Below are 12,163 nucleotides of genomic sequence, written 5' to 3' on the forward strand. Positions count from 1 at the left end.
CTGGCCCCAGACTAGCCTCAGCCTCAACCCTCGTGGCTGCCCCTCTCACATATGAGAGACAACAGCAAAGCTCCCATGGGCTTGAGCAAGGAAGGGGGACACAGGAGTGACCTCCACACACCTCATCAGGTCAAGCCACAGGAGCTGCCTTGGCTGGTGCCAGGTTGCACCAGGCAGTGCGGGAAGGGGCTGGGCACTGTTTGCTCACCACACTGCTCCCCTTCCCGGCAGTGCCCTGGGCAGCTGGACCGGCCAAAGGACAGAGCTGGAGGAGACAGAAGGTCAGTGGAGTACCCACCCCTCCCAGCCAGGACTCATTAAACAAGTTCCTGCCAATTCTTTTTGATTACTTAAGATAATCAGCTATGAACACTGTCAGCACCCACAAACCAAAGGCCACTTTAAGACTGCAAAGATGGATTGAGACAAGACACAACAGGGAGCTCAGCTGGAAGGGGCAAAGCCCCCAAATTTCAGGGCTTAAGGATAGCTCAGGCACCAGGGTAGCACAGCGGCATCACTGGGGAGAGGAAGCAGATGGTGGGTGGTGGGTTTTGGTTTTAAATGGTGCAGCTTGTCATGGACTGGTTTGGGTGGGAAGGGACCTCTCATCTAGTCCAAGCCCCCTGCAGTCAGCAGGGACACCTGCAGCTAGAGCAGGTTGCTCAGAGCCCCATACAACCTGACCTGGAATGGTTCCAGCAATGGAGAATCCACCACCTCTCGGGGCAGTCTGGACCAGGATCTCACCATCCTCAGTGTAAAAAACAAACAAACCACAAACTAAAATTAAACACACATATATATATAAAAAATATATTTGTTTAAAAGTCTTAAAATATATTTTTTTAAAAGTCTAAATCTCCCTCTTTTAGCTTCAAACCATCACCCCCTGGACTGTCACAACATGCCCTGCTGTCCCCATCTTTCTTATGGACACCCTCTTTAGTATTGGAAGACCACCAGAAGGCCTCCCCAGAGCCTTCTCTGCTCCAGGCCGAGCAGCTCCAACTCTCTCAGCCCACCCTCACAGCAGAGGGCTTCCAGCCCTTTGATCAGCTTTGTGACCTCCTCTGGACTTGCTCCAACAGGTCCATGTCTCTGCTGTGCCAAGGAATCTTAGCTTGTAAGGACCCCAGTCCTGCTGTGCACAGCAACCTGCAGAGCCCCATCCCAAGCAGCATCCACACCATGCCCATCCCACTCCCCCCCGAAGAAACTCCATGAAGCCCAGCAGCAGCTGCACGAGCTGGCCAGGAGCAAGGACCCAAAGCCCTCACAGACCTGCCAGTGAGCTGCCAACACCCAACTGTCACCGTGGGGATTTATTTGCCCTGTGGAGGAAAGCCACATCCAGGTGCCATTTGGTTCCCTTGAGGCCTCCAAACACACCTGGAGCTGGCTGAGCTCTTTGCCAGGCAGCCACAAAATTAATTGCAATTTCTGAGAACAAAAGGCCATGCTGGTGAAACGTGGGCTGGGTTTGTTTCAGCCTTCCTGCTGGAGAAATCCAAGCTGTTGCAACTTTAATTTCCCCTACCTGCTATTGCTTCATGCCTGAGCAAACAGCCCAGCTGCTGAACAAGCACATCAGGGCTGGGGACATCCAGCTTTGCAGGCAGCTGTATATAAGGGATGGAGCTGAGCTGCACCCTGTCAGAGCAGGAGCCTCTCCTCAGCCGGCCAGGAGATGCTGGCTTCCCTCACCCTCCTCCTGGGGCTGCCACTCGCCCTCACCACCGAGCTCCCCACTTGCACCCCGCTGGTCCCAGTCACCTTCGACAGTGGCACCGTCCCCAGGGTAAGCCCTGCCCTCAGCGAGGGCCCTGTTCTCTCCTTTGCTATCAGCATCCCCAGCTGCTATGGGGCCAGGAAGAGGCTGTGAACCCAGCTGGCAGCTCAGTGCTTGGCTCGCTGCCTGTCCATGCTTATTTTCCTTAAAAACCCAAGCCTGCTCCACAGGAGCACGGGGAAGGGGTGACCCTTACAGCGCGGCACCCGTGGTCTCATGAGCAGGCACCCTCAGGGGGATTCCTGCTTCCGTCTCCCCGTGCAAACCAGGTTGGGCACCACCATCTCCAGTGCTTTGCCACTCCAAGTCCTTCAGAAGGTGGTACTTGGGTCACAAGGCTCCATCCTCAAAACCCTTCACTGTATAAACAGTATTTAGTCCCCTGGGGATGTTTAATGGGAGGAGAGCAATGAGAGCCAGGCACAGGGCAGGAAGGACATGGCTGCAGAAATAAGCTGGCAGCTGGAGCATTGCCTTAGTTGGGAGGGGACGATACCAAGAGCCCCTGACCCAGCCTGGACCCTGCCCAAGGTGGTCACCTACTTGGGATGCTCACAGCAGGCCACATCATCTGCTTTTATTGACATGGTGCCCCAACATGCCCCCCACCAACCCTTCCCCACTCCACTTCCCCCTGTAGCTCCTGGGAGACTGGATCTACATCATCGGTGCCTCCAAATACCCACCTCACCTGGAGGAGCTCAAAGTGATCAAATATGCAGCTTTTTCCCTCTTTCCTGGCAGCCATGAGGACGAGGTCAACGTCATGGAAATCATGAGAGTGTAAGGATGGGGATTCAGCCCCTTCCCCCAGCTCCCCCATCCCCAGAGGCATTTCCATCTGCCGGTACCACCCTCTGGGCTGAGACATCTTCACCAATGTGGGGCTGGAGAGCAGCTATGCCAAATTTATTTAAGCTTTGCGGCCCAGCTTGGGTTCTGAATCCCTTTGGCTTAGTTGGGGCAGCTGTGGGGGGAGCTATTTGCCCTGTCTGACCTCTGTGCCCCACAGGAATGAGACATGTGTGGTGAGGAACAGCAGCAAGATCCAGGTCTTTCGGGAAAACTCCACTCTGATGCACGGTAAGACCCATCCAGGGCACAGCAGGGTGGGGATGGGGACATGACCACAGCTGCACTTTACACTCTCCTGCTTCTGGCCTCAGTATTTGGCAACCTGAGACCCCAGCACTAGGCTCTTTTACACCTAAAACCACATCTGGGTTGCAGGAAAGGTGGAGTTTGCTCTTCTCTATGCAATAGGTGTGTGGCAGCACTGTGGGACCAGGCTGGTCCCCACTGGGATGAGGCTTCTGGAGTAAAGGGGATGAGAAGCCCCCTCCAGCTCTGCCCAAGCTAAACCTTGGCATAGTGTGACACTCATTAATGGGGTCTTGGCCTCCCTGTGTCTTCCAGTCGATGAAAATGTGACTGCTATAGCCAAACTTATCCAAAGTGACAAGGACTTCCTGATCCTGAACCACTTCAATGGCAACTTCCCAGGTCTGAGCCTCTCAGGTGAGTGGATGCTGCCATGGGACACGTCAATGGGCACTATCAGTCTCAGACCTCACAGCAAAATGACTCTTTTCACTGGTATGGAGAGGGGAAAGATGGAGGTGGACAAGCAGTGACCTGTCCACCAACACTACAGGGACCACCAAGGAGAAGCCCACACTCTAAAACTCTAATGCCCAGCCTCCCCACCCCCCCTTTCTCCTTTTACCACCCTGTTTCTCTACCAGCACGAACACCCAATGTGAGCAAGGAGCATCTGGAGGAGTTCAGAGCCCAGCTGCACTGCCTGGGCTTCACTGATGAGGAGATGTTCTTCACTTCTGAAAAGGTCTGAACCCTTCCTCAGAGTGGGAGAGCCTGGGCCAGCTGCTGGCACCAGCTGGGATGGAGGTTGGGGGCAGGGGGAAGATTGGTTCCCCACCATGGCTGCTCCTCTGCACATCCTCTCTCCTCCCCAGTCATACACCCTGGCCATCCCTGGCTCTTCAGATGGTTTGGGGGCAATGGGGCACCAATGGCCACTCTCCCTGTCTCCTGCAGTATGCCTGTCCCCTGCCTGGAGAGAAGACAGATGAAGGTGACACAGAGTCTCAGGCGGGGTAACCAACTTGGGCTGGGTCAGCTACTCCATCCTCCTCCAGCTCCTCCACAGGGATAGCCCTGTCTACAGCCCTGGATGGACTCAGCTCAGCCACAGGACTTTGTGTGGAGGTTTTGTTTCTCTCTCCCGGATGCATCGTCTGCTTTCCCTGTTCTCACCCAGACCCAAAATAAACCTCTGTGTGACAACCTCCTGCTGCATCCAGACCAGGGGGACAGGCAGGGCCCCTCCTGCCTGTCCTGCCCACAATGCTGCATCTCTAAATCCACTGAGAGGCATGAAAAGCCTTGGGCAAAACCCAACCAGGACCAAGTATGGCAGCAGGCATGGAAATGCTTCTTCCTCCCACCAGCTCTGCAGCACCACAGGACCCTCCTGGCCACCCAACCCAGCAGGTTTCCTCCACAGACTAATAGATTGCATTGGTTTGGAAGGGACCCTCAAAGGTCCTCTTGTCCAACCCCCCTGCAGTGAGCAGGGGACACCTCTAACTAGATCAGGCCCAGGGCACAGAGATGGAAGCAGCCACCCATGAGCCTAAACCCCACAGGTGGATGCACAAACACACCAGCCCCTTTGGGTCTCCCCCACTACAGCTCAAACAAGTCAAAGGGGTTTCAGCATCCTAACATCCCACTCTGAATTTTCAAGCAAATCCCACAGAGCTCCATCTGCACCTGGGGTTCAAGTAGGGGTCACAGCAGGGTAGGGTGACACAGGGTAACATCATGCCTTCCACAGGTATCAAACAAGAGAAGGAGGAGAGAGTGGGGAAAACTATCACCCAGAGACAAAGTGAGGGCCTCAGAGGTGCTCTGCTACCAGGGAGGAAAGGGCAAACAAAGAAAAAAAGCCAGAAGAGCAGGTGCTGCCTTACCCAATGGAGATGGGAGAAGGATAGGAAGGTCAAGGGGAGCCACTACAGGACACATGTCCAGCAAGATGGTGACCTCCTGGGGCCCCCTCAGTCCCATTGTTATGGCCTGCTTTGCCAAGGAAGGGTGGTCTTTCTGCCCAGGAAGAAGGTGGTTTTTCAAAGCCCCCCAGACTTCCCCCACGGTGGGAGGGAAGCTGCACCCCAGCCAGCACCAGGGTTGGGAGACTGCACAGTGCCTCATTTGGAGACTAAGAGGCAACTACAACAGCTGCTCTTGGGAACGAAATAGGCAAATTTAGGGCAGATTCTAGGTTTAGGTGCAGCAAGTGCCTCATCTCCATCATCTCCAGCCACACCAAGGCTCCGCAGGCAGGGAAGCGCCAAGCCCGGGGTTGGGTACGCGGCTCTGGGCAGCGTCTCCAAAAGGCGCTGGTTGCGTCACCTGCACGGAGCCGACAGCCCCCAGCACGTCCCCGCCTCGCAGGGCTCAGAAGCAGAAGGCCGAGCATGTCCGTCCGTCTGTCCAGGGCTTTGCTCGCCCCTCACTTCCAGGCGGCCACGGCCGCGGTCAGTGTCCTGCTCACTCTTGGGGTGCTGCTGTCCACGGCCGCCTTCCCCTGCGGAGCCCCGCACCGGGACAACACCACGGCATCGACGGTAGGAGAGCCCCGGGGGGGCTGCCCCACTCCTGCACTGGGGGGAGGGGGGGGGGCTCTGCCAAGCGTCACTGTCCCTTGGGAAAGGGGGAACCCTCCCTCCTCGCCCTGGCACATCTGCTGCGGTGCCCTCCACAGCACACCTGCCGCAAAAGGGAAGCCCTTTGCTTTCCCAAACACCTCGAATTACCACCGTTTTCTGGTGGTCCTTCAGCAAGGTGACCGCTCAGCCGGGGGGTTGGCTGGGTGGGTTTCGGTGCTACTCCCCCGGGCAGCACGGGGCTGTCCTCACCCAGCAGCACCACGCAGGGGCACCCGCAGCCCGCACCAGCACCGGTTCCCTATCCCTTCCTTCAGCTGCTTTACTGTTTTGTTTTGTTTTGTTTTCCCCGGGCATTTGCGCAGGTTTCGGGTTGCTGCTGCGGTCCAAAATAACGGGTTTGCTGTGCGGAGGGTGAAAATGTCTTCCCGAAAGCCCACCCTGCGCACCCCGAAGCTCTCACCACCCTGCCTTTCTCTCCCCACAGCTGCTGGGGACGTGGCTGTACGTGGCCGGGGCTGCCGAGTTCCCTCAGCACGTCCTGGAGATGCTGCTCATCGACCACGGCTACCTCCACGTGGAGCCCCACACCGCGGGGCAGGAGCTGCTCATCACCCAGCACGTCGCAGTGTAAGATGCAGCCCTGGAGTCTCTGCCCCAGCCCATCTCCTCTCAGCTACTGCAGCACCTGCAGACAGGAGCACAGTTTCATACTGGTTTTACCCAAAATGAGCCTCTCTTGCCCCTCTTTCTTCACCCCTCCTTTTATGCATTTCAAGAGCCCCCAGATTTAACCAAGTTTTGCAGGCAGGGTACAGACACCAAGCCCTGAAGGGGTGGAAGCTGCAGGATGCAGGCAAGGAGAAGACATTTCCAGAGATCCCTGTGCTGTGGTCACTGGCTCTGCCAGGTACCAAAAGCTGTTTCCACACCTCCCCTCCCTCCAGGGTCAGACTTTAAGAGGATGAATTTCTCTGTGCCAGTGTAAGCAGTTTGAGGTATTTCAGTATGGAAAACACCTTGCTATCCAGCAACCAGGGCAAAGGCAAGGCTAAGACCACAAGCTGCAGGTGGAAGTCAGAGAAATGCACAGGAGAAATGCCTTCACTCTGACAGTGAGAGCAGTTAACCCTGCAGAGGAGCTGGCACAGCTGTGCTCCTATCCCATGGCCAGGGGCACATGTGCTGTGCAGCGCCAGGGCCAGGTCTGGGGCTTTGCACCCACTGTGGGTGTCTCTTCTGTCATTTCCCAGCTCCCCCCTTTCCTTCTCTCTCCAGGGGTGACCAGTGTCTCACCAACAACTCCACCTACTTTGAAATCTCCACCGGTAACGCCACGCTGGTGAAGCACAGTGAGTAGCACCAAGAGGTGCAGCCGTGGGGGTATCAGCCACTCCATTTTTTGGGCTGGCTGAGGCACACAAAGGGCCATGTCCATGTTTTACACCATCTGATGCATTTTATTCCCAGGTTGCTTTGTCTGTCTGAAGTGTTGATGGACTCTTAAATGGCTCCCCAGGGCTGGGGGGACACCTTGGGGATTTTGAGCACACCATCACACCACACTAAACCCTAGGAGGCAAAGCCATGCCAGGAACAAGGAACAAATCTGCTCCCAGCCTTGTAGGAGACGTTTGCAAAGTGGTTTCACAATGCTTCAGGGAAAGGAAGGGAACATTCACAGCAGGTTTCAGCAGATTAATGAAGCCTCACGTTACAAAGAGTTTCCTCCTCACTGAGGAAATGGGGTGAACTATTTGGGGTAGGAGTTGCAAACCCTCTGAGAGACAGCTGGCACTGACCCAGCCAAGACAGCATTGCCATGAGTAGGGGACAGTTTCTCCCTATTTTTGCAGCCCCCCAAGCTTTGGGGCTGGTCAGATCATCAATCCACACCATACAACACATGGCAACAGGACAGGACCTGGCCAAGCCTGGCTCCTTCACATTTAAGAAATACAATTCAAATAAACCAAGAGCCTGAGAAGTCACCCCAGGCCAGGACATTTCTCCCCACCCACTGCTAAGGACTGGATTCTGGGGATATAACCATTGCTCACCCCCAGGCCGTGGTTTATCACTGCTGCAGCACTGAAAATACTGAATGCTGTGGCTGTTCCTAACCCTGACTCTGTTTTCTCAAAGGCAAGACCCAACAAACTGTGGGGACACTGGTGAACCTCAGCTCTGAAGATGTTTTACTCATCCAGTACCAGCTGCAGAGGGAAAGGACATACTTGGGACTGTATCTCTACGGTATGCAAACTCCATCCTGAAGTATCATAAAGCTATCACAAGGCACCAAAGCACAGACACAAAATTGTCAGCTAAAGCCCCACAGGAACTTGATTTCGCCAGCAGCCAGTCATTTTTCCTGGAACCACCACTCCAGGAGTCACAGAGGATTTACAAATCCCATTAAAACTTCAGTCTCTTGGCAGAGGAGAAAGAGCAAGTTCAAGACAAAACCTCTTACGCCACAGATATTCCGAGAGCAGGAAGCAAACACAGCTCAGCGTTGGCATCGGTGTAGATCTCAGGGCTTTCAAGCCAACCATCAGCTTTCAGTACTTAACCTCCCAGGACAGAGCACGTGGCTCTGTGATACCAGCACAGGCAAGGCTGATCAGATCTACCCACAACCCCATGAAGCAGCATTTTACACCTTGATAAGGTTTCCCACTGCCCTTCCAAGGTGCGATTTCCTAAGAGAGTGTGAAGGCACCTATAGAAAACTGGATCTCAGGTAGTGACAGGACTAGGGGGAATGGAATGAAGCTGGAGGTGGGGAGATTCAGGCTGGAGGTGAGGAGGAAGTTCTTCCCCATGAGAGTGGGGAAGCCCTGGAATGGGTTGTCAAGGGAGGTGGTCGAGGCCCTGTCCCTGGAGGTGTTCAAGAGCAGGCTGGATGAGGCTCTGTCCAGCCTGATCTAGTGTGGGGTGTCCCTGCCCATGGCAGGAGGGTTGGAACTAGATGATCCTTGTGGTCCCTTCCAACCCTGAATGAAACTATGAAACTATGAAACTGCCTCCACACTCAGGGTTGGTCCCTCCCAGCGCCCGAGAGTATCAGATTATCCTACAACCCTTGAGAGCAGACAGGACCAGAGCTTACTGCAGGGAGAGCTTAAAAAAAAAAAGCAGTGCCCAGTGCTGGTTTTGTTCAGGTGTGCTCCCCATGGACGCACGGAACCCCCAGCAGGGACCACATCCACAGCAAGTGTTTAGTGGCAGCCTGGGGAAGTGAGGCAGCGAGGGCAAGGACAGCACAAAGGGCTGCATCGAGGCTACTGCTCCGTATCTAATGCCTGGTAAATGCTTCTCCTATTCCAGCCCGAAACCTGAGCACATCCCACCGGGAAGAGTTTGAGCACCACGCCCGGTGCCTGGGGCTGAGCAAGGAGGAGATCGTCTATGCGCCGTGGAACACGGTAGGTGGCTGGCAGAGCCTCCGTGGCCCCACCTCAGGCAGGGGCTCGCAGATCCCAAGCTGTAGTTCCAGCCACCAAACTGGGGGCTCAGAAAGATTTTCGAGGTGTCCGAAATGATTTAGGGGCTAAATAAACGCAAGTTTGCTTCGAGCGACGGTGGATTTCAGTAACAGCCCCGGGCAGTTGTGTGTCTCCTCAAAGCAAATACTTGCACCTGAGCGTCTCTGGGGGGAAACTTGGTAGCTGTTTGCCTCCCCTGCCGGGGGGGGGGAAACTAAAGCATGGGATTTTTCCCCTGGAATTCCTGATTCTACCTCAAAAGAGAGTCAATGCTAGCCACTCCCACAGACCTTTTCCTTTAGTTTTAACCAGCCCTAGCCCTAACCCCTGTTTTAGGATGGCTTATCCTGCACACAACCCAGATCCCAAGCCAGCTTGATGAGGCTTCCTTTTGCAAAGTGGGGTGTGGGTGGGTGTGAAAAAAAAAAACCTTACCTTTTTCTGCCCTGTCCTGTCCATCCATTCCTGTCCTGGCTGTCTACTCATCCATGGCAGGAGACTGACTTTCCAGTGGTGCCCAAAACCCCACTCTGAGCTGCCAGACTGGATGTAGACCCTGATATGCCTCAAGAGACTTCTAAAACTATAACCCCCCAGGTTCAAGTTTGGAGGAACTGGGAACAGGGGCACAGGTGGAAACCCTCAGGGTGGGGAACAAGCAGGTCAGGTCTCCTCTCTTGCAATGGGCATCACCTGGGAGGCAGGGCACAGCTGGCTCACATCTAAATTGGATGGCAGTACAAATTGCGTTTGGAGAAAGCCAAAATGGATGGAACCAGCCAGAACTGTTTGTCCACACAGGCTCTGGTGTGATCACTGTTAGCAGAGAAGGGTTTTGTGCCCAGCTAAAAGGCAGGACACCACATCTGAGGGGTAAAATGAAACCAATTAAATAAAGGCAGTAAAGATTTTGGGGACCTTTGTCATCAGGTTGAAAGAGGTGGATGTGAACAGACCACCAGAGCAAAGACTCACATACCTCAAGGCATTAGCAGAACTCCTGGGTGCCTGGGCAGCATGAACTTTTTACTTACTTCTCAGGAAGCTTGACTCCCCTTTTCTTCACTCCCTGACCCCCCAGCACACCATGATTTTGCCCCAGAAATCTGGTTTCATCCTTACAGCACAGACATGGAAAATGGCACCATCAACCACTCCACATCCAGGCAAGCAGCATCTGTGACTGGGACAGCATGAGGAAGCCTGTGGCTTCTCTAGGCCCTCTTAGACTTACAGTTAGATGAAAAGGAAAACTCTTTGTCCCCTCAGTAAATTCTCTCCTCCTGGTGCACTGCTGGTTTCACTTATGCTGTTATTGTTCTTTTGGAAGGAGCTGTGTCAAGTGAAAGAGATGGGAAAAGGAAACAGCCCACCCATGGAGCCCACAGATGTGATCACAGCATCACTTCCTCCAGGTACCCACCAGCCCTGAAGCAGAGGCAGCCAACCCCCTGTAAGGCAATAAATGTCTTGTTCAAACTGCAGTCCTGTTGTTGCCAAGATGTTGGAGAGCAGAGGTGCAGGAGAGATTAGAAATGGGGCTTCCAAAAAAAAAATAAATGGAACAACCAGTTCACCCCGTGTGCATTTCAACCAGGAGCTGGGAAGAGTCAAGCTTAAGCAATAAGGGCTGCAAAACAAGGTGACACGTGGAAGTTTTTCAGCGCTGACTCACACCGAGCTCGCAGGAGCTCTGCTAAGGCAGCAGTGCTTAAGTGGAGCCGTGACGGAGGCTAACCAGAAGAGGGCAATCATTAACTATTCTAAATGAGTGCCAAGCATTTGGTGAGTAACGAATATACAGAGAGCTAGAAACTTCTCTTCAAGCCAAGAGGGTGCCTAGCTAGAAACTGCCAGGCCTCCTGACACCAGCTTGACTGTTGCACATAGCCCAGCTGGGGCAGGTGGTCCTGCCCAGACTTGGACCCAGGGCAGGAGCTCCTCAGTAGTGTACATCCACAGCAAGGTTTGCAACAAGGTAGGATGACAATGACAAATCATCTTCCTGCCAGAGAGGGAGGGAGAGCCAGCCCAACCCAGGCTGGATTTTTAATTCTCCAGAGATGAAGGTCACATTTCCTCATTTCCCAAGCAGCTCGGCACCCCAGAGGTGAGAAGGTTCAAGGGCCATGACTGATGTTGCTCTCAATGCCTCCAGTTCACCTTGTGGGGCACCTCACCCAGCCCTCATCACACCCCCAGCCCCAAGGGCAGCAAAGCACTGTCACTGTGTTTGTCACAGCAGGGGGAGTTTAAAAAGAGACTATTCTTGCTGCCATTTCTGGAGAGCAATTCAGTCTCAAGCTCTAACCTAGTAATTAAACACTGAAAATAGCTTTCTTCCTTAAAAAGGCAGAAAAAAAATAGAGAAGCTGAAGGGAACAGAGTGAAGACAAGAGCCCTGCTCCTCCCTCTGTGGCACCAGGGTGCCCTGTCCCTGTATGGCAGCATTTCCTGGGCAGTGTTTCAGTGCTGAGCCTTTGGCCCCATTCCTGTAACAAAAATGAATTTTGAGAGGTTGAGCACAGCCAATTCCCTCCTGGTCTCAGGGCACAGGTACCTGGCCAGTCCTTGCTTCAGACACATCTTCATTACTTTGTGACACAAAACATAATCCCCACCTTGAGAAATGAGACAGCTAAAGGCTAGGAGAGGGGATGCTGCCAGCCGCCTTGAGCACTGCAGTCCAGGGCTCTAACAAGCCTCTCAGCTGACACCACTGGAGAGAAGCAGCTCAGATTACAAGGACCCAGGCTCCATGAGCAGATTTAGAGCTGAATAAAGAGCCTTGAATTGCAGTCAAGAGACATAAGGAACCAACAAACCCAGTCTGGCCCCCACAGCAAATTTTGTTCACCACAACCAGGGGCCACTTGGGCTGCCAGCTGTGGTTTCTGAATGACCTTCAAGGACAGCTCTCCTGGCTGGGTTTTTATTTGTTTTAAGGGGAAAAAAAAGGAGGAAAAAAAAGTACAAAGCCTTTGTTTTGAAAACTCTGTAAGCCAAGTTCCTTTGAGGGCATAATTGGACTGCAGAGCTTCCAGCTTTTCTGGGAAACTCTGAACAGTTATGGATACTGCACAGCTGAGCCAAGTCCAGCAACACTCAGAGGAGTTAACAGCATCTGCACATCCCCAACTCACCACAGCCATCATCAGCCTCCAGCCCAGGTTTGCTGGGTTTGCCTT

General features: G+C 53.8%; 2 protein-coding genes across 2 annotated transcripts; both read left to right on the plus strand.

Annotated features, from left to right (window-relative positions):
• Positions 1-1,667: 1,667 nt before the first annotated feature.
• On the plus strand, positions 1,668-4,099 carry LOC137449805 (alpha-1-acid glycoprotein-like). Its single transcript, XM_068155649.1, has 6 exons — positions 1,668-1,801; positions 2,433-2,575; positions 2,805-2,875; positions 3,209-3,310; positions 3,538-3,638; positions 3,851-4,099. Exons 1-6 carry the CDS (start codon positions 1,691-1,693, stop codon positions 3,911-3,913), a joined length of 591 nt encoding a protein of 196 aa, XP_068011750.1. The 5' UTR covers positions 1,668-1,690; the 3' UTR covers positions 3,914-4,099.
• A 1,103-nt stretch (positions 4,100-5,202) lies between these two features.
• Positions 5,203-10,459, plus strand: LOC137449803 (alpha-1-acid glycoprotein-like). Its single transcript, XM_068155648.1, has 6 exons — positions 5,203-5,445; positions 5,972-6,114; positions 6,763-6,836; positions 7,630-7,740; positions 8,818-8,915; positions 10,306-10,459. Exons 1-6 carry the CDS (start codon positions 5,296-5,298, stop codon positions 10,405-10,407), a joined length of 678 nt encoding a protein of 225 aa, XP_068011749.1. The 5' UTR covers positions 5,203-5,295; the 3' UTR covers positions 10,408-10,459.
• Positions 10,460-12,163: the final 1,704 nt, after the last annotated feature.

This window comes from Melanerpes formicivorus, unplaced genomic scaffold, assembly GCF_026170545.1.
Source record: "Melanerpes formicivorus ecotype bairdi unplaced genomic scaffold, bMelFor1.0.p_v2 SCAF_33, whole genome shotgun sequence".
Classification (NCBI taxonomy): Eukaryota; Metazoa; Chordata; class Aves; order Piciformes; family Picidae; genus Melanerpes; species Melanerpes formicivorus.

Bases quoted from the DNA above. Each gene is read 5' to 3' on its own strand.
- LOC137449805 (XM_068155649.1), top strand. From the start codon at position 1,691: ATGCTGGCTTCCCTCACCCTCCTCCTGGGGCTGCCACTCGCCCTCACC. The intron at 2,876-3,208 runs GTAAGACCCATC...TGTGTCTTCCAG, and splicing joins AAACTCCACTCTGATGCACG to TCGATGAAAATGTGACTGCT. The intron at 3,311-3,537 runs GTGAGTGGATGC...TTTCTCTACCAG, and splicing joins CCCAGGTCTGAGCCTCTCAG to CACGAACACCCAATGTGAGC.
- LOC137449803 (XM_068155648.1), top strand. From the start codon at position 5,296: ATGTCCGTCCGTCTGTCCAGGGCTTTGCTCGCCCCTCACTTCCAGGCG. The intron at 6,115-6,762 runs GTAAGATGCAGC...TTCTCTCTCCAG, and splicing joins ATCACCCAGCACGTCGCAGT to GGGTGACCAGTGTCTCACCA. The intron at 6,837-7,629 runs GTGAGTAGCACC...GTTTTCTCAAAG, and splicing joins CGCCACGCTGGTGAAGCACA to GCAAGACCCAACAAACTGTG.